This window comes from Sus scrofa, chromosome 9 (assembly GCF_000003025.6).
Source record: "Sus scrofa isolate TJ Tabasco breed Duroc chromosome 9, Sscrofa11.1, whole genome shotgun sequence".
NCBI lineage: Eukaryota > Metazoa > Chordata > Mammalia > Artiodactyla > Suidae > Sus > Sus scrofa.
The window spans coordinates 115,875,318-115,893,834 of record NC_010451.4 but is presented as its reverse complement, the minus strand read 5'-3'; the positions used below and the strand labels follow the sequence as shown (position 1 = coordinate 115,893,834).

Genomic DNA, 18,517 nt, shown 5'->3' with positions numbered 1-18,517 from the left:
TACTTTAGTCTTATCTACCTCATAAGTTCTGTATGAAACAGAAATGAAAATATACTGTTTATATACTATGAAAATTATAAGCTGTTATGCCAGTATTAGTTATTATTGTGGTTATTGAGTTTGCTTACTGATAATTTTATTTGCCTCAGGACTTATAGAGCATGAGGGTCGTGATGTTGTCATTGCTTTGAAAACTAAGCAGGCAATCCGGAACGTGATTGCTAAAGCTCTGAAAAACCTCACCTTCCTTTGGTCAAGAGGCATTATTGATAAACATGAGGGCGTTGAGATGAATAAGGTAATAAAGCAGTTTTCTATATAGCTTGATTCCATGAGCCCAACAGCCAAGCCTGCCCAGTGTTACTTTAGCAGAGTGTAATGAGTGAGGGAGATTGAATAAAGAGTGAGTCATGCTGTACAGTAGGAAAAAAAAATGTATTGGGGAAATAAAAAAAAAGTTTTTAAATTAAAAAAAAAGAGTGAGTCATGTCAGGTATAACTCTATAATTGCCTAAGCCTTTGTTACTTACTTTATCTGATACACTCCATGTCAAAACCACTTGGTTTCGGAGTTCCTGGAGTTTTTCTTGTGGCTCAGCAGTAACTAATCCAACTGGTATCGATGAGGATGTGGGTTTGTCTTTTTTTTTTTTTTTTTTTTTGTCTTCTAGGGCCACACCTGCAGCATATGCAGGTTCCCAGCCAGAGGTCTAATTGGAGCTGTAGCTGCTGGCCTATACCACAGCCACAGCAACACCAGATCCAAGCCGAGTCTGCTACCTACACCACAGCTCACGGCAATGCCGATCCTTAACCCACTGAGCGAGGCCAGGGATCAAACCTGGAACCTCAGGGTTCCTAGTTGGATTCATTTCTTGGCCTTGCTCAGTAGGTTAAGTATCCGGTGTTGCTGTAGGCTGGCAGCTCCAGCTCTGATATGAACTCTAGCCTGGGAACTTCAGTATGCTGCACATGAGGTCCTAAAGGAAAAACAAAAACCCAAAACCACTGGAGTTCCCATTGTGGCTAAGCAGAAATGAACCTGATTTAGTATCCATGAGATGCAGGTTTGATCCCTGGCCCTGCTCAGTGGGTTAAGGTTCTGGCATTGCTGCGAGCTGCAGTGTAGGTCACAGATGTGGCTTGGATCTTGCGTTGCTATGGCTGTGGTGTAGGACAGCAGCTACAGCTCTGATTCAAGCCCTAGCCCCTAGCCTGGGAACTTCCACATGCTACAAGTGTGGCCCTAAAAAGCGAACAAAACACAAAACACAAACAAACAAAAAACAAAACAAAAACCACCACTTGGTTGCAAGTAACAGAACCAACCTGAGCTAGGTTTAGCAAAGAGATGTGGTTGAAGGATTTATTATAAGAACACAGGGTGCCTTACAGAACTGGTGATGGCCAGACCTCAGGAAGGGTCTTGAAGAATAACCTGGAAAGCGTTCCAGAGTCTCCATTTCCTATCAGGGTTGCCCTCTATGACATCTTCTTTTGGCTCCTTTTACAGATTCATTAGATTTTTCTGCCTTTCTGTCCACTGGTGGAATACGTATTACCCAGTCCTACCAGCTATGGCAAGGGAGGTGGTCATCACATAATGTTGACATAGTTGGAAGGGGACCAACCTGTGTGTGTGTGTGTGTTGGTGGGGATCAGAGAGGGAACCACTGTGAGAGGAACAGGGAAGACACCTTAATTGATTAGCTGATAAATGGACTTCTGAAAAATTATAAATTTGCAAAAAGGAACACAAGATAGAGGAAAAACATATGTAATTTTTTTTTTTTTTTATGACTGCACTTACAACATATGGAAGTTCCCAGGCTAGGGGTCAAATTGGAGCTGTAGCTGACGGCCTACACCACAGCCACAGCGGTGCAAGGTCCAACCCACATCTGCAACCTATACCACAGCTCATGGCAATACCAGATCCTTAACCACTGAGCAGGGCCAGAGATGGAACCTGCATTCTCATGGATACTAGTCAGATTCATTTCTACTGAGCCACAATCGGAACTCCAAAAATATTTAATCTTTAATCCTACCACATTATCACACCCATCATCTAGAACACAGAGGGCAAATAGGAATATTCTTTCTATCCAGTACAAGTGTCCATCTGTTTCCTAGAAGTTCTGGTCCCACATTTTTCTGTGTCCCCAATGATAAGCTGCTCCACAGTGTCACACGCTTTTGCTTGTCACTGACACCTTTTAGCCACAGGCCACCATGGATTGCACTTCTGGATGTTCCGTGAACATAGTCCCCTCTCCACGGCCTCTGAAGGAAAGTGGGTGTGGGACAGGCCAGCTTTCTGCTCTATAGCCAGCCCCACTTCTTTAGTCTCTACAGCATCATGGCAAAGGACTAAATGGATAATATGATTTCTCCTTAGGGTCTGTCAGAGGGACGAAAGTGTCACTTTACTGTATTCTTCATGTTATACCTCTATGCATTTTGTGTTTGTATTTTTTGTATATTTTTTCATTTATCACTTTGAAGACTATATAGGCTATATAGATAGATAGATAGATAGATAGATAGACTATAATATTTAATTGAATGTTGATACCCATTTGTTAAACAAATAAATAATAGCCATTATGAGAAGAGACTGATTTTTTTTCCTATAGGTTTGTTTAGAAAGGTAACAGGTAAATCAGTCATTCAACAGTTATTTATTGAATGCCTACTGGTTGCCCATATTGTCAACCAAAGAGATATAATTATTACTCTCAGGTCATAGGGGGCCAGGTAAACTTAGCCAGTTTAATTCAGTATATTTCCAATGCCTACTATATGCCGTGGACTCTTCAGAGGAGCCTGGGGGTGCACAGGAGTACAGCACTGACCCCAAAGCCCACGGGCTCTTCTTCATTCTTTCATTTAGTCATTTATTCAGCCAATCAACAAAAGTTACATATAAGCAAAAGTACTACTACTACAATATAATGAGTTCCATAAAGGGGAGTTGTAAGAACTACCATGGCAATAAGGCAGATGAGTGATTATCTCTTACCAGCTTTGGGAAGCCAGAGAAGGCTTCTCAGGGCCCATAGAACTAGAACTTTATCCTTCTAAATTATAAGAATTTAGAGAAGCAAATCATATGCATGAAAAAAAAATTTGAGAGAATGTGGCATTAATTCGTACAGTAATAACAAAATTTAAATAATTTGAGATTAACAGGGTAGAATACAACTGTTAACTGGATTATAAAGATGATAAATTCAATATGAGTTAATATATCTGAAAATAATAATAAGGGGAGAATAGGGACAAAAAAAGGTTAGAGGACCCTTTAAACAGGTAAGAGAAGCTCTGAATCAAAAACATGGTTACGTTTGCATAACAGTATTTTATTTAGATTTCCTTAATTTCCCTTTTCTGTGACAGGATCTGATCACCATATTTTGATTATTTGTTTTAGGTACTTCTTACAAAAATAAAATCACTGAATAACATTCCAATGGCAATCCCTCCCCCTACTCCTGACAAATATCTTCATAACATCGTTTGGCTGGAAAATAAAGATGCTCTTATTGAGTTCTTCAAGGTAAAGATTTTCTCTTCTATTCTGGATCAAGTTCAATGATAGTTATATTTCATTTTTTCCACTCTCTGATGCAAGATTAACAAGAACTTATCCAAAGCAAGAATCCAGTAATTGCCACTGAAGTGGGCAAATCAAAACCCAGAAAGTGGATTTCATTTTGAGCCTAAAGGGTGAAGATATTTTTTTTTAAATAATTGCTTACTTGCTTATTAGGATGAGTAATCTGTGTTACCTGATTATTACCAATCCCATCTTATTTTCTATCATAGAGCCCTGGGCTTCCAGATGCACAGTCTGGAAAAGAGTTTTCCAGAGCAAGGGTTTCATATTTAAATTACTGTACAGGTGAGGCAGATAATATAAAAGTAAAACCATCAGTGTGTAGTATAAAGAGAGAACAGTGAGGACTGTGGTGTATTCAAGAGTTCATGCTCTGCCTTAAGTCAGCCGAGTGTTGCTATAGGAATTTGTATTCTTTCAGCAACTGTGTATTGACTATCCTCTATGTGCCAGAGACTGTTGTAAGTTTGGGGATATGGCAGTGAACAAAATAAATAAGTCCCTGCTTTTATGACTTTATATGATACGTATGGAGATGCACAATAAACACACAAACACGTAAACATAGTAGTCAGATGGTGACAGATGCTATGGAGAAAAGGGAATATGGTTGGGCAGCTATTTTATATGGGTGGTTAGGAAAGCCTGTCCTAATAAGTATCATTTGGAAAGAGATCTGAAATAAGTAAAGGAGCAAGCTGTACAGATACCTGGGAGAAGACAAGTGCAGTACCCTAAGGTGGCGTGTGCTTGCTGTGTTCAAAGAACATTGCAAAGGCCTGTGTGGCAGGACAAGCGATGGAGGGAGGAGATGAAGCCAGAGCAGTTGCAGAGAACTTGAGTTTGTGGAACTTTGTAGGTCATTGTAAGAACTTTGGCTTTTCTCTGAATGAAATGTGAAGTGGGCCGGAAGGTTTTGAACGGAGAAGTGACATAATCTAATATACACTTAAAAATGACCACCTGCTGATGTATTGAGAATAGACTGTATGGGGTCAAGGGCGAGTTGGGGATTCCAGTTAGGAAGCGATTACAATAATGTAGCCAGGAGATGATAGTGGCCTGGATAAGTGAAAGTGGTGAGAAGTGGTCAGACTTGATATGTTATGAAGAGAAAACTTATAGGTGCTGATGGAATTAGAGAAATGATGACTTCTAGGATTTCAGTCTGAAAATAGAAAATGGTCTGAAAATGGAGTAACCATTTATATGGGGAAGAGAAGATGTATATGGGGGATGAGTTTGTTTCTGAAAATGTTAAATTTGAGAAAGCTATGAGACATTTAGGTGGCAATGTTGTGTAAGCAGACTGGAATGCAGGTGGGAGGCTAAACTGGAGAAAGAAATTTTGGAGTTGTCAGCAGAGAGATAATATTTAAGGTCTTAAGACTTGAAGAGATAACTTAAGGAATTATTATGGAATCCAAGGATTTAATCCTGAGATACCCACCATTTAAAGGTGAGGAGACGGGAGTTCCCGTCGTGGCACAGTGGTTAACGAATCTGACTAGGAACCATGAGGTTGCGGGTTCGGTCCCTGCCCTTGCTCAGTGGGTTAAGGATTCGGCGTTGCTGTGAGCTGTGGTGTAGGTTGCAGATGTGGCTCGGATCCCGCGTTGCTGTGGCTCTGGCGTAGGCTGGTGGCTATAGCTCCGATTGGACCCCTATCCTGGGAACCTCCATATACCGAGGGAGCGGCCCAAGAAATAGCAAAAAAAAAAAATAAAATAAAATAAATAAAATAAAGGTGAGGAGATGAGGAAGAATTAGCAAAAAGAATTGATGCTAGAAAAAGAGATCAGATTTATGGTTACCAGAGGTAGGAGGTAGAAGTAGGTTAAAGGGTACAGACTTCAAAGGTAAAAGTAAATCCTGAGGTTGTAATATACAGCATGATGACTGTATTTTTATAGTTATATTGTATGGAGTATTTGAAAGTTTCTAAGAGAGTAGATTCTGATAGTTCTTATCACAAAGAAAAAAACTTTTTATAACTATGTGAGGTGATTGTGTTATTGTGGTAATCATTTTGCCATACATGTGTGTTAAGTCATTATGCTGCACACCTTAAATTTATATAGCGCTGCGTGTCAATTATAGCTCAATAAAACTGGGGAGGAAAGAATCGAAGAGTTATCCATCAGGTAGGACGAAAAGAAAAAATGATGTCCCAGAGGCCAAGTGTGAAATTATTTCAAAAAGGAGAAAGTGATCAACTATGTCAGATGAGGCTAAGAGAGCAAATAAGACTGAAAGTTGACTATTAGATTTAAGAATGTAGAGGCTAGACCTTTTTTAAAAAAAGAAAATCCATAGATATGAATTTTATATGAAAATTCCAAATTTTAAGAATTTGGCAACCCATTCAGAGTTTAAAAAATACTGTGGGAGTTCCTGTTGTGGCACAGTGGAAACGAATCTGACCAGGAACCATGATGGTTTCGGGTTTGATCCCTGGCCTCGCTCAGTGGGTTAAGGATCCAGTGTTGCCATGAGCTGTGGTGTAGGTCTCAGACATGGCCTGGATCTGTCGTTGTTGTGGCTGTGGTGTAGGCTGACAGCTGTAGCTCCAATTCGACCCCTGGCCTGGGAACATCCATATGCCACTATGTGGCCCTACAAAGCAAAAAAAAAAAAAAATGCTGTGTAGGCTAAGCCAAATACATCTGTGGACTGGTTGTGACCCATGGACCACCAGTTTGTAGCTTTAGCTTTTATGGCTATTGTATGAATTATAGGGATAATAACTTTTCATCAACTTGTTCAAACCTGTTAGGTTTTTGGAATTAGGAAAACTCTGACAAATAATGGTTCTTGCTTTACTGCAAATTTGGTTATGCTATCCCTAGTGATCTAGGCATCGAGATATATAAGGAATCTGTCCACAACGAGGACATTTTCCTTGTTTTCTAGCAAGACAGCAATCATAATGGGGTTCCTACTGAGCTTTGAATATCTGACTTCTTTTAGGCTGTCCTAGTGTTTTCTTCATGTCAGAAACTTGTACAATTTTCTTTTGAAGTTGATTTCAAATTTAGTTAAATTAAGGCTCCTTTGGTTGGAAATAACAAAAACCTGCTTGAACTAGTTTAAGCAGAAGGGGAGCTTACTGAAAAGATACTGTGGTGGTGAGGCAGAATATTAACTCAGGTCTCAGGTAGGAGCATGGGCTTTGATGCCTTCTTTGATACGGCCACTGATTAACATTTGTGGCTTATGGGCTCCAGGGAGTAACATCCCCACAGGCCCTGTTTACTATAGGGAGTGTACCTACACCCAGATGGACTTGAATCCCTAATCCCCTGTGACTCAGTTTAGGGGAAGAAAAGGACAAGGAAACTAAGAGACTTAGGAACATTTCCACACCTTAAACCCTATTGGACAAGGACTGATATGGGTAATTGAATAAGGCCAATGGGAGAAGACCACATCTCTCTGAACCTCACGTTGGTACCCCCCCCCCACCTTTAAGGAGTAAAAACCCCTATAGGACAATAGAGAAAAGGGGGCTCTTCTTCCTCCTCCCAGTAACCCTGGGAGCTATCTGCTTTCCTTTAGTAAAAACTTTGCCTATGTGTTTGTGGAGTTCGTTCTTCGACCACGGTGAACAAGAACCCAGATTCCGCCACCATCTTTCCGGCATCAGTGGTGTACAGAGGCTAAGAAACAGTTGACCAACTAACCCTGAGCAGAGTGGGAATCAGGCCAGCTCAGCGTGTCGGTGTCAGGAATTTGTGGACCCTTCCTCTAGCACGTGGCTATGGTGACTCTTAACTCCCAAGCTCTTTGTCCCTTAGTTCAATTTCTCAAGAAAGAAATCTAACTGGCTTAGCTTGTTACCTGCAGTGCAGATGTTCTATTTACTTCTGAGTCTTTGCAGAAATGGAATCCTCTGCCCCGAATGATCTTCAACTCATCTTATCCTAGATGAAGGATGACCTTCATGAAGGACGGACACCTCTTCCTTCAGGTTTCCACGTAGCTATTCTTTCCTCTGTGAAGGCTCCCTGGACACCCACGACAGGGTCCTGTGGCCTTTCTGAGTTTTTTTTTTTTCCCCAGAGTGTCTTACCCTTGTTAACTTGATCAGAATTATTATTGTAGACGTTTGTCCAACCTAGCATTTACTGGGTGTTTCTACCAGTCACTCTTGTAGGTTCCTAATCACAAAGCCTGCGGTTTTCTGGCTTGTTCCTTTTTTCCTAGGAGTTACTGAGGTATGTCAGAACATTATAATTCATTAAGAAACCAAAGAATACAGCTGGAGTTTATGCTACTTTTTAGCTTGAAAATCTTATTTAAGTATTTTTGCTTTAAAATCATATTTCTGAATAGATTTACAAGGAGATCCTGCTGAATAGCATTGAGAACTATGTCTAGATACTCATGTTGCAGCAGAAGAAAGGGTGGGGGAAAAACTGTAATTGCAATGTATACATGTAAGGATAACCTGACCCCCTTGCTGTACAGTGGGAAAAAAAAATCATATTTCTATTTGGAAAAGGAGATTATGAAGATTTATGTTGATTCTTTTTCTTTTGTTTTCTTTTCTTCTTTTTTTCTCTCAGGATAGAGCCAAACTTGCCTATTTTGACTATGGAGATATCATTTGTAAAGAAGGTGAAATGCCACAAGGAATCTACTTAATTATTTCAGGAATGGCAATTGTAAGGGACCATTTATTCTTTATTGAAAATATATTTTCTAATATGTAATTAATCACATAAGAAGAAACTTAGGAACCAAGACGTTTACAAAGTTTTAAATAATTTCTTTTCCAAATGAAACTGTTTCTATTCAGAGTGAACATTGCAGCTAAGATATAATGATAATACCCACCATCTGAAAGGTGCTTCCTATTTTAAAAAATGCTTTCGTATTTATTACTTATTCCTTACAACAATTCTGTGAGGAACAGTATTTTATACAATATTCAGATAAGGAACCTGATTCTTTTTTTTATTTATTTATTTTTTTATTTTTTTTTGTCTTTTTGTCTTTTGTTGTTGCTATTTCTTGGGCCGCTCCCGCGGCATATGGAGATTCCCAGGCCAGGGGTTGAATCGGAGCTGTAGCCACCGGCCTACGCCAGAGCCACAGCAACGCAGGATCCGAGCCTCGTCTGCAACCTACACCACAGCTCACGGCAACGCCGGATCGTCAACCCACTGAGCAAGGGCAGGGACCGAACCCGCAACCTCATGGTTCCTAGTCGGATTCGTTAACCACTGCGCCACGACGGGAACTCCAGGAACCTGATTCTTAACCCTACTTAAGGAGGGTTACTTAAAAGGAAACCACAGTCAAGAATGGAAGAATAATAGGGTGTGTTCCCATTGTGGCTGAGTAGAAATGAACCCTGCTAGTATCCATGAGGATATGGGTTCAATCCCCAGCCTTGCTCAGTGAGTTAGGGATCTGGTGTTGCTGTGAGCTGTGGTGTAGTGTTGCAGATGCGGCTTGGATCTGGCATTGCTGTGGCTGTGGTGTAGGCCAGCAGCTGCAGCTCCAATTCAGCCCCTAGCCTGGGAACTTCCATATGCTTCCAGTGTGGCGCTAAAAGGCAAAAAGCAAAACAACAACAACAACAACAATAATAATAATAGACCACAATATCAAATTCTTAACAGAGATCAAACAAGAGGAAGATCATACAACTTTTAGCTATAGAAGGATTTTGGTGTCAGTATAGTGCTAGGGACAAGAATCCTTTAGAGACTGAATACTAGTAGCTAAATCCATGATAAACCCTTGCTAGACCTAAATAATTCCTATATCCTAGATGACAGTTACAAGTGACAAACCCTTATTATAGTACAGATAATTGGCTTTCTCTTTTTGGGATGGCTGTTTCAGACCTTAAAATATCAAAATTAGTCATGGAAATAAATGGCTATAGTAAATGTAATGCTAACATGTATAGCATTAAGTGGTATTTTCAATTCATTCATTCAACAAATATTTACTTCACTACTTTCATGCAGCGGGTACTGTTTATTCTAAGTATAGTATTGACAAACAAAAATCCCTGACTTCTTAGAGTTTAATTTCTAGTAGAGTCATAGAAGGAGATGGGACAATGAACAAAACATGTCAGTTAAATATATAGTATGCTAACAGTGAAGGAGAGATGAGGAGGCTAGTTGTGACATTAAAAAGGATGGTCGAGAATGGCAGTATGTTATGACATTTAATCCTTGTATCAGCCCTATGAGAAAACTGATGGACAGAGAAATCAGTTCATTTGCATGCATCCCTCCTTTGATGACCACTTCCTTTTTTACATTTGAATGGCTCATGTGATTATGTTGGGCGAACAGGATAATCCAGGATCATCTCTTTAAGTTTAGTTTATTAGTAACCTTAATTCTATCTGCAAACCCCCCCCCCATAGCACTTCATAGATTAATGTCGGATTGAATAACAAAGAGATAGGAATCTTGGAAAGATTTCTTTAGAATTCTGCTTCCCACAGGTACTATCCTCTTTGTTGCTTTGTAAAAAGCAGAGATAGTCTTTATCAAAGGGTCTTTAAACTGCATTCACAATTAAATTAAGGGACTTCCTTTGTGGACTAGTGGTTGAGACTGGGCATTTTCACCGCTGAGGCCCAGGTTCAATCCCTAGTCTGGGAACTGACATCCCACATGAAGCCACTGCATGTTGTGCCAAAACAAACAAACAAAATAAAGTTATTACCTTAAAAAAATAGATTGAAAAATGTCAAAGTTGTTTGGAAGCATGAATGCCTCTAAAAGTTTGAATGGTAATCACTAGTAGAGAGTGCAGTTTTCATAGCAACTCCTTTACTGAATACCATTCCCTCCCTCCCCTGTTTCTTGTGTCTTGAACAGTAATAGCCTTGCTCTGAAATTCACAGCTAAAAACTTCCTGGAAGTTCTGTAATCCCTCTGGTTGATTCCTGCATCTTCTTCCTGAAATCTGATACCTTTCTTTTACCTATAATGGGCCTACCAGTTCTTTTCATGAAATAACCAACCAACCTGTGTTATCCTAGGACCTTTTTCTATTAATGTCTCATGGTAATTATTCTTAAGCATCTTAAGGGAGGCAAGGCTTCTACTGAAATCATGATTTTGTTTGGAGGCATATTAATTCATGATACCTGATTTATGCATCCATGCAATCAAAAGTTTTTTCCACCTCAATCACTAGCCTATTATGCTAAGAATATCTAGGACACTCAGAGTGTGTGCCTGCATTAGTGACAGACTGCAATGACTTTTTTTTTTTAAATTTTATTTGTATGGCCGCACCCACAGCATGTGGAATTTCCTGGGCCAGGAACTGAATCAGCAACAGCTGTGACCTATGCCACAGCTGTGGCAATGCTGGATCCTTTAATCCACCATGCCAGGCCGAGAATGAGCACACACCTCCACAGTGACCCAAGCCACAGCAGTCAGATTCCTAAACCACTGTGCCATGGTGGAAACTCCTGCAATGACTACTTTTGGTGGGATTTTAATGTAAGGCAGGTAAATAGCGGTCATCTATCTGTAAAGCTAAAGATTAGGAACAGTCTTTGCCTTGGAGAGTTGAAATGTGAAAGAAACTGTGATTTTTTTTTTTTTCGATGTTGAAATGTTTGTTATTTTTTTAAAACTCAAAAAATTTTATTATGTTTATAGTTGTGCAACAATCACCACAATCCAGTTGGTAATCATAACTTTTCCATGTCTGTGAGTCAGTATCTGTTCCACAAAGAAGTTCATTGTGTCCTTTTTTTAGATTCCACATATAAATGATAGCATATGGCTTTGGTGTCACACTGTCTGACTTCACTTAGCATGATAATTTCTAGGTCCATCCATATTGCTGCAAATGCCATTATTTCATTCTTTTTTATGGCTGAATAATATTCCATTGTGTGTATGTACCACATCTTCTTTATCCACTCCTCTGTTGATGGACATTTAGGTTGCTTCCATGTCTTGGCTATTGTATATAGTGCTGCAATGAACATTGGAGTACATATATCTTTTTGAGTCATGGTTTTCTCTGGAGAGATGCCCAGGAATGGGCTTGCTGGATCAAATGGTAATTCTATTTTTAGTTTTTTGAGGAATCTCCATACTGTTTTCCATGGTGGTTGCACCAATTTACATTCCCATCAATAGTGTAAGAGGGTTCCCTTTTCTCCACACCCTCTCCAGCATTTATCATTTGTGGACTTTTTGACGATGGTTATTCTGGCTGGTGTGAGGTGGTACCTCATAGTAGTTTTTTTTTTTTTTTTTTTGTCTTTTGTCTTTTTTTTTTTTTGTTGTTGTTGTTGTTATTGTTGCTATTTCTTGGGCCGTTCCCGCAGCATATGGAGGTTTCCAGGCTAGGGGTTGAATCGGAGCTGTAGCCACCGGCCTACGCCAGAGCCACAGCAACGCGGGATCCGAGCCGCGTCTGCAACCTACACCACAGCTCACGGCAACGCCGGATCGTTAACCCACTGAGCAAGGGCAGGGATCAAACCCGTAACCTCATGGTTCCTAGTCGGATTCGTTAACCACTGAGCCACAACGGGAACTCCCCTCATAGTAGTTTTGATTTGCATTTTTCTAATAATTAGTGATGTCAAACATCTTTTCATGTGTTTTTTGGCCATCTATGTCTTCTTTGGGGAACTGTCTGTTTAGATCTTCTGCCCATTTTTTTCATGGGGTTGTTTGTTTTTTCTTGGTATTGGGCTGCAGAGTGTTTATACATTTTGGAGATTAATCCCTTGTCAGTTGCTTCATTTGTGAATATTTTCTCCCATTCAGTGCATTTTCTTTTCATTTTCTTTAGGGTTTCCTTTGCTGTGCAGAAACTTTTAAGTCTAATTAGAAGCCATTTGTTTATTTTTAATTTTATTGTCATTACTCTAGGAGGTGGATCTGAGAAGATATTGCTATGGTTTATGTCAGAGAGTGTTCAGCCTAAGTTTTCCTTTAGGAGTTTTATAGTATCCAATCTCATATTTAGGTCTTTAATCCATTTTGAGTTTATTTTTGTGTATGGTATTAGGAAGTATTCTAATTTATATTTTACATGTAGCTTTCCAGTTTTCCCAGCACCACTTATTGAAAGGATTGGAAACCATGATTTTTACAAAGACTTATTCCTCCTTCACACCTGAAAGGATTCATAAAGGCTTTTCCTGCTGTCATAATAATTGTAGGAACCAGAGGGAGCTCCTAGGTTTTGGTCAAGGGCTTTTAATTTTGTTTCCATTTGCAGCTGCAGAGTTCACCTCCAACCTTTGGAATAGAGAGGAGCCTAAGGGCTGAAAGAGAGTCCACATCCAGGTTTACAGAGTACTGTACTAGCGGGGACATAATTGGAGAGCTGTGCTGTCTGCTTAAGCGTGAGTTTGAATATACTGCCATCTGTGAAACTATTTTACAGGTAAGAAACTGGTTCTATCTGTATTATGGGTTGCTAGTTAATTATTCCTCAAAGAGGGCCAGTGTCTTCTCTTCCTCTGGATTTTGATATCTTTAGTCAGTCACCCATCCAGCTATTGTGAAGCAGTGTAGACTAGCTGAGAGAATGCCAATTTAATGTCTCACAGCTGCCATGGGATCTGGGGGTGGGGAGAGTGTTTTATGATCATTTAAAAATTTTTTATGCAACTTTTAAAGGTTACTTTCCATTTACACTTATTACAAAATATTGTCTATATTCCCCCAAGTGGTACAATACATCCTAGTGCCTATTTTACATTCAATAGTTTGTATGTCACACCCTGACATACTGTTCACGTGGCATATGGAGGTTCCCAGGCTAGGGGTCCAATTGGAGCTGTTGCTGCTGGCCTACACCACAGCTGAAGCAACACCAGTTCCAAGCCGCATCTATGACCACTTGTTGCTCACAAGCAACACCGGATCCTTAACCCACTGAGTGAGGCCAGAGAGCGAACCTGTAACCTCATGGTTCCTAGTCGGATTCATTTCTGCTGCTCCAAGATGGGAACTCCACTTTTTTTTTTTTTTTAATTAAAAGATAATATACCTAACTTACGGTGTTATGAAGATAAGGAAAGTACATACGTAAGGTGCTTGGCATATTTAGGTGCTCAATAAATGGCCCCCATGATGAGAGCACTTTTAAAAAGTGTTCTGGTTGGAGTTCCCGTCATGGCTCAGTGGTTAATGAATCTGACTAGGAACCATGAGGTTTCGGGTTTCGTCCCTGGCCTTGCTCAGTGGGTTGAGGATCTGGCCTTGTTGTGAGCTGTGGTGTAGGTTGCAGACGCGGCTCAGATCCCGTGTTGCTGTGGCTGTGGTGCAGGCTGGCGGCTACAGCTCCGATTCGACCCCTAGCCTGGGAACCTCCTTATGCCATGGGAGTGGCCCAAGAAATGTCAGAAAGACAAAAAATAAAAAAAGAGTTCTGGTTTTTCACTGCTCTTTCCTCCATTTTTCACTTGCTAAGTAAGAAGTTTATTTAGCAAATCAGTGACCTGATGTTCCGCTAGCTGTGGGGGATTCAAATAGAAATTTTCCAATTTGCAAAGAATTCTTAAGTTTTAGGGACCGTTAGATGCAGTAGATCAGGGTCCAGAGTTTGAGGAGGGTGACAAACCCAGAAGGGAATGTTGCCTCATCAGTTTCATATGTTTCATTTTTGGATGAGGATAGAAGGCATAAATGTATTCACAGGGCTGAACTGAATTCACTAACGTTCTGGTACCTTGAATTCTGAGTCACCCTCCTTATTCAGACTGGCACTTTGCTATAGAAACAAATACCGTGAATGAGCCCACTTTATCTACTATGGCAATAAAAATAGGCAAGTTTATGTGGCTTAGTTCCTTAATCTTGGGCTCATGAGCAGTGTCCTTTATCATAGCTATTGATTGGTATAAAATTTCCTGGCCTAATATTAAGTCTATAGCTTTAATTGGACTGTACATTTTTATCATCTTAAATGGCAGTGTATCATAATTACTGTGCCAGAGTTGATAGTTTTTCTAGAAGGTGAAGATGAAATCTATAGGCATCTTTTTTTTTGATTGTCTTGTGATTTAGTTTTGAATCAAGCTTATTGCTTGATACCTTGTTGTTTCAGGCCTGCTTTATCTCCCTGGAGGATTTATATGAAGGTTTTGATGTCTTCTGGCCATCCCTGGAATATAAAATATGGCTAAAGCTTGCTCTCAGTATTGCCTATCAGTATTTTGAATCAAGTCTTGTTGATGAGGTAAGTCACATGATTAAAATATGAATGAAATTTTATTTGCTGTATTTTTTACAAAATGGATTTCATATTTTGGAGACAAAGACAGAAAGGAAGGTTGTGTCTGCTGTTTTTATTTTTTATTTTATTTTATTTTTTGTCTTTTCTATGGAGGTTCCCAGGCTAGGGGTCTAATCGGAGCTGTAGCCACTGGCCTACACCAGAGCCACAGCAACACAGGATCTGAGCCACGTCTGAGACCTACACCACAGCTCACGGCAATGCCGGATCCTTAACCCACTAAACAACGCCAGGGATCAAACCCGAAACCTCATGGTTCCTAGTAGGATTCGTTAACCACTGAGCCACGATGGGAACTCCATTGTGTCTGATCTTTTAAAGATTCCAGGATTTTCACTACTCTCTTATCCTGACTTCTTGTGGGTTGTCAGTCCCCTGTGATGGCTAATTTTCTAAGGCTACCTGCAGTCATTCCTTAAAAATAATAAAGTAGATTCAGCAAATCTTAATAGGTAGAGCCCCAGAAATCAAACATAGCATTAGTTAGAATGGGTTAATGAACACTCAGCCTGGTGTTGATTATAGTCTACTGTATCTGCGTTAATATATATTAATCTGGCTTTTCAAATCTTGATTGAGTTTACTGAGCCTTGTCTATGAACTTTCTGTCCAAAAGGTAGTTCAAGTTTGTTCTTGGACTGGCATAATATACAATTGTATGTTTACATCTCATTTGATAATTATTTGAGCACCTACTGTGAGTCAGTAACTGAGGAAGTGATAGATTTGAATTTCAGCAATATACATTGAATTGTGAGACTGGATATAAATATTGGGTTAAAAAATTAGCATGTCTCAAGAGAATGGGAATACAAGCCACAGACTGGAATAAAATATTTGCAAAAGACATATCACATAAAGAACTATTATCCAAAATATACAAAGAGCTTTAAAAACTCAACAATAGGAAAACAAAAAGCCTGATTTAAAAAATGGGCCAAAGATCATAACAGACACCTCACCAATGTTACATGAATGGCAAATAAACAGGAAAATATGGTTCACATCATATATCATCAGGGAAACGCAAATTAAAACAACATGTTACCACCACACACATATTAATTGGCCCATATTTGGAACACTGAGGGCACCACATGCTTGCCAGGGTGTAGAACAACAGGCACTCTCATTCATTGTTGGTGAGACTGTGAAGTGGTTTAGCCACTTCAGAAGGCAGTTTGGAGATTTCTTACAAAACTAACATACTCTTGCCATATGATCTAGCAATCACTCCTTGATATTTACCCAAAGAAGTTCAAAACGTATGTCCACACAAAAACCTACACACTGATGTTCTTAGTGGCTTTATTCCTAATTGCCAAAACTTCATTTTCTTCAGGTAAGTACCCGGGGGTGGCATTGCTGGATCATATGGTAGTTTTATTTTTAATTTTTTGAGGACCCTCCATGCTGTTTCCCATAGTGGTTACACCAGTTTACAATCCCACCCACACTGCATGAAGGCTTTCTCCACATTCTTGCCAGTGCTTGTTATTTGTTGTTTTTTTTATGATAGCCATTCTGATAAATGTGAGCTGGTTTTTATTTCCTTGATGATTAAATGATGTTGAGCATCTTTTCATTGGAATTTTCTTTCTTCTTGATACCATGAGTGATTTTGTATGAGTTATAGGGAAAAAAATCTGATTTTATTTTATTTTATTTTAGGACTTAACGTTTCAGAAATGCGTGGTGCTCAATCATGCATATGTGGAGACTTTATCGAGCTATAACGAAGTGACTATTGATAATGTGAACATGAAATTCGTTATTGTTGTGTACGGCAGTGTTATTGATACTAAGACAGAGATACCATATCTTGCACCTTGCATTTTACCTAAAACCTGTGAACAGGTAAGGAAGAGCATTTATAGAGTCATTTTCTGTTCATGGTGCCCCATAAGTGACTTTAAAACTCAACTGACCACCTTAAAAAGAAATCTAACCTATGGAGTTCCCATTGTGGCTCAGCAGTAACAGACCCGACTAGTATGCATGAGGATGTGGGCTCGATCCCTGACCTTGCTCAGTGAGGTAAAGGATCCAGTGTTGCTGTGAGCTGTGGTGTAGCTTACAGCTGCGGCTCAGACCTGGTGTTGCTGTGGCTGTAGTGTAGGCTGGTAGCTGCAGTTCTAAATTTGACCCCCAGCCCGGAAACTTCCATGTACTGTAGCTGTGGCCCTAAAAAATAAAAATAAAAAGTAAAAGAAATTTAACCTAGAAAGACCCTACAGTTTTCACCTGCCCATTACAAAATAATCAAAATGTAAACAGGGCTTCTGTGTACTGTTGTGCAAGTTGTGCCTTGTACATGGGTGTCACTGAGGGACAGATGGGGCAGGAATTTGCCTGCTCTCTGCTTGCCAAGCTGTTTGCCCTGACATGGGCTGTGCCTCCCCAGAAGAAGGATAGGGTATGTTCTTTCCTAGATCACAACAAGGCATCAGCACCACATGCTAGCATGGCCCTGGAAGTATCTGCACTGGTTGATAAGAGGGAAGATGAGTAGGGACCATGTCACTTGTTGCCACTTTAGGGGCTATGGGCCCTCAACTTGACAGGGCCCTGGGTCTCATCATTCCATACCTCTGTATGGAAGAAGGAAATGTGAACATCTAGAACATAACAGGGATGGGAAGAGTAGAAGCATGGTCTCTAATTCGCCAAACCACCTGCCATTGCACTCCAGAGGGGATGGGAGGACAGAGCTCAGGAATGGGAGAACCAAGAGGTGGTGAGAAGAGCTGACATCTCTTTAATCTGCTAACAAGTTTCTCCTCTTTGGGAGAGACCCTTTCTTCTTGTTCAGGCTGGGAAAGGTCATGAATTGAATGATAATTTATGTCCTGGAAAAGTTGATACTCCTAAAAAGTGTATTTACCCCTTTCATAACATTCTCATTTCATCAACCTCTCAACAATTCGGGGGATGGAGGTAGTTGAAATGTTTTCTAATAGAAAATGAAAATCACTTGAGCTTTGAAACAAGTGATGGGGCAAATGGGAACAATCCCCACTGTTTAGTTTGTTAAGACACTTTGGTTTGGGGTCAAGCCTACATGGATTTAAAACCTGATCCCTGTGCCCACTAGCTGCGTGAGCTCGGAAAGGTGCCTTCAGCTTCCTATTAGTAAATGAGAATAAAAGAGGCAGCTATCTCATAAGGTTCTTGTGAGGATTAAATGAGATGTTATGTAATAATATCTAGATAATATCTAGAAATGACAGTTAAAATTGTTACTTGTGTGCTCCTTGTGTTCTGGGAGGACAGTTTTTTTTTTGGCTTTTTGCCATTTCTTGGGCTGCTCCCGTGGCATATGGAGATTCCCAGGCTAGGGGTCAAATTGGAGCTGTAGCCACCGGCCTACGCCAGAGCCACAGCAACACAGGTTCTGAGCCGCGTCTGCAACCTACACTACAGTCACAGCAAAGCCAGTTCCTTAACCCGTTGAGCAAGGCCAGGGATCGAACCCGCAACCTCATGGTTCCTAGTTGGATTCGTTAACCACTGCGCCACAATGGGAACTCCTGGGAGGACAGATTTTGTGGTGCATGGGGCAAAACTCTAGGAAAGTGCTTTATTTCCATCTGCGCCCTGGGCCCTTGCGTGTCAGTATTGGAGTAAAAGTAA

General features: G+C 40.2%; 1 protein-coding gene across 1 annotated transcript in view; it reads left to right on the top strand.

Annotated features, from left to right (window-relative positions):
• Positions 1-18,517, top strand: part of LOC100624136 (ankyrin repeat domain-containing protein 45) — a 119,366-nt gene that overhangs the window by 93,876 nt on the left and 6,973 nt on the right. Inside the window, exons 24-29 of the mRNA XM_021063653.1 lie at positions 150-298; positions 3,437-3,562; positions 8,191-8,289; positions 12,860-13,027; positions 14,696-14,827; positions 16,556-16,741. Of these exons, the coding sequence (XP_020919312.1) occupies positions 150-298; positions 3,437-3,562; positions 8,191-8,289; positions 12,860-13,027; positions 14,696-14,827; positions 16,556-16,741 (860 nt within the window). The remainder of the gene's footprint in view (positions 1-149; positions 299-3,436; positions 3,563-8,190; positions 8,290-12,859; positions 13,028-14,695; positions 14,828-16,555; positions 16,742-18,517) is intronic.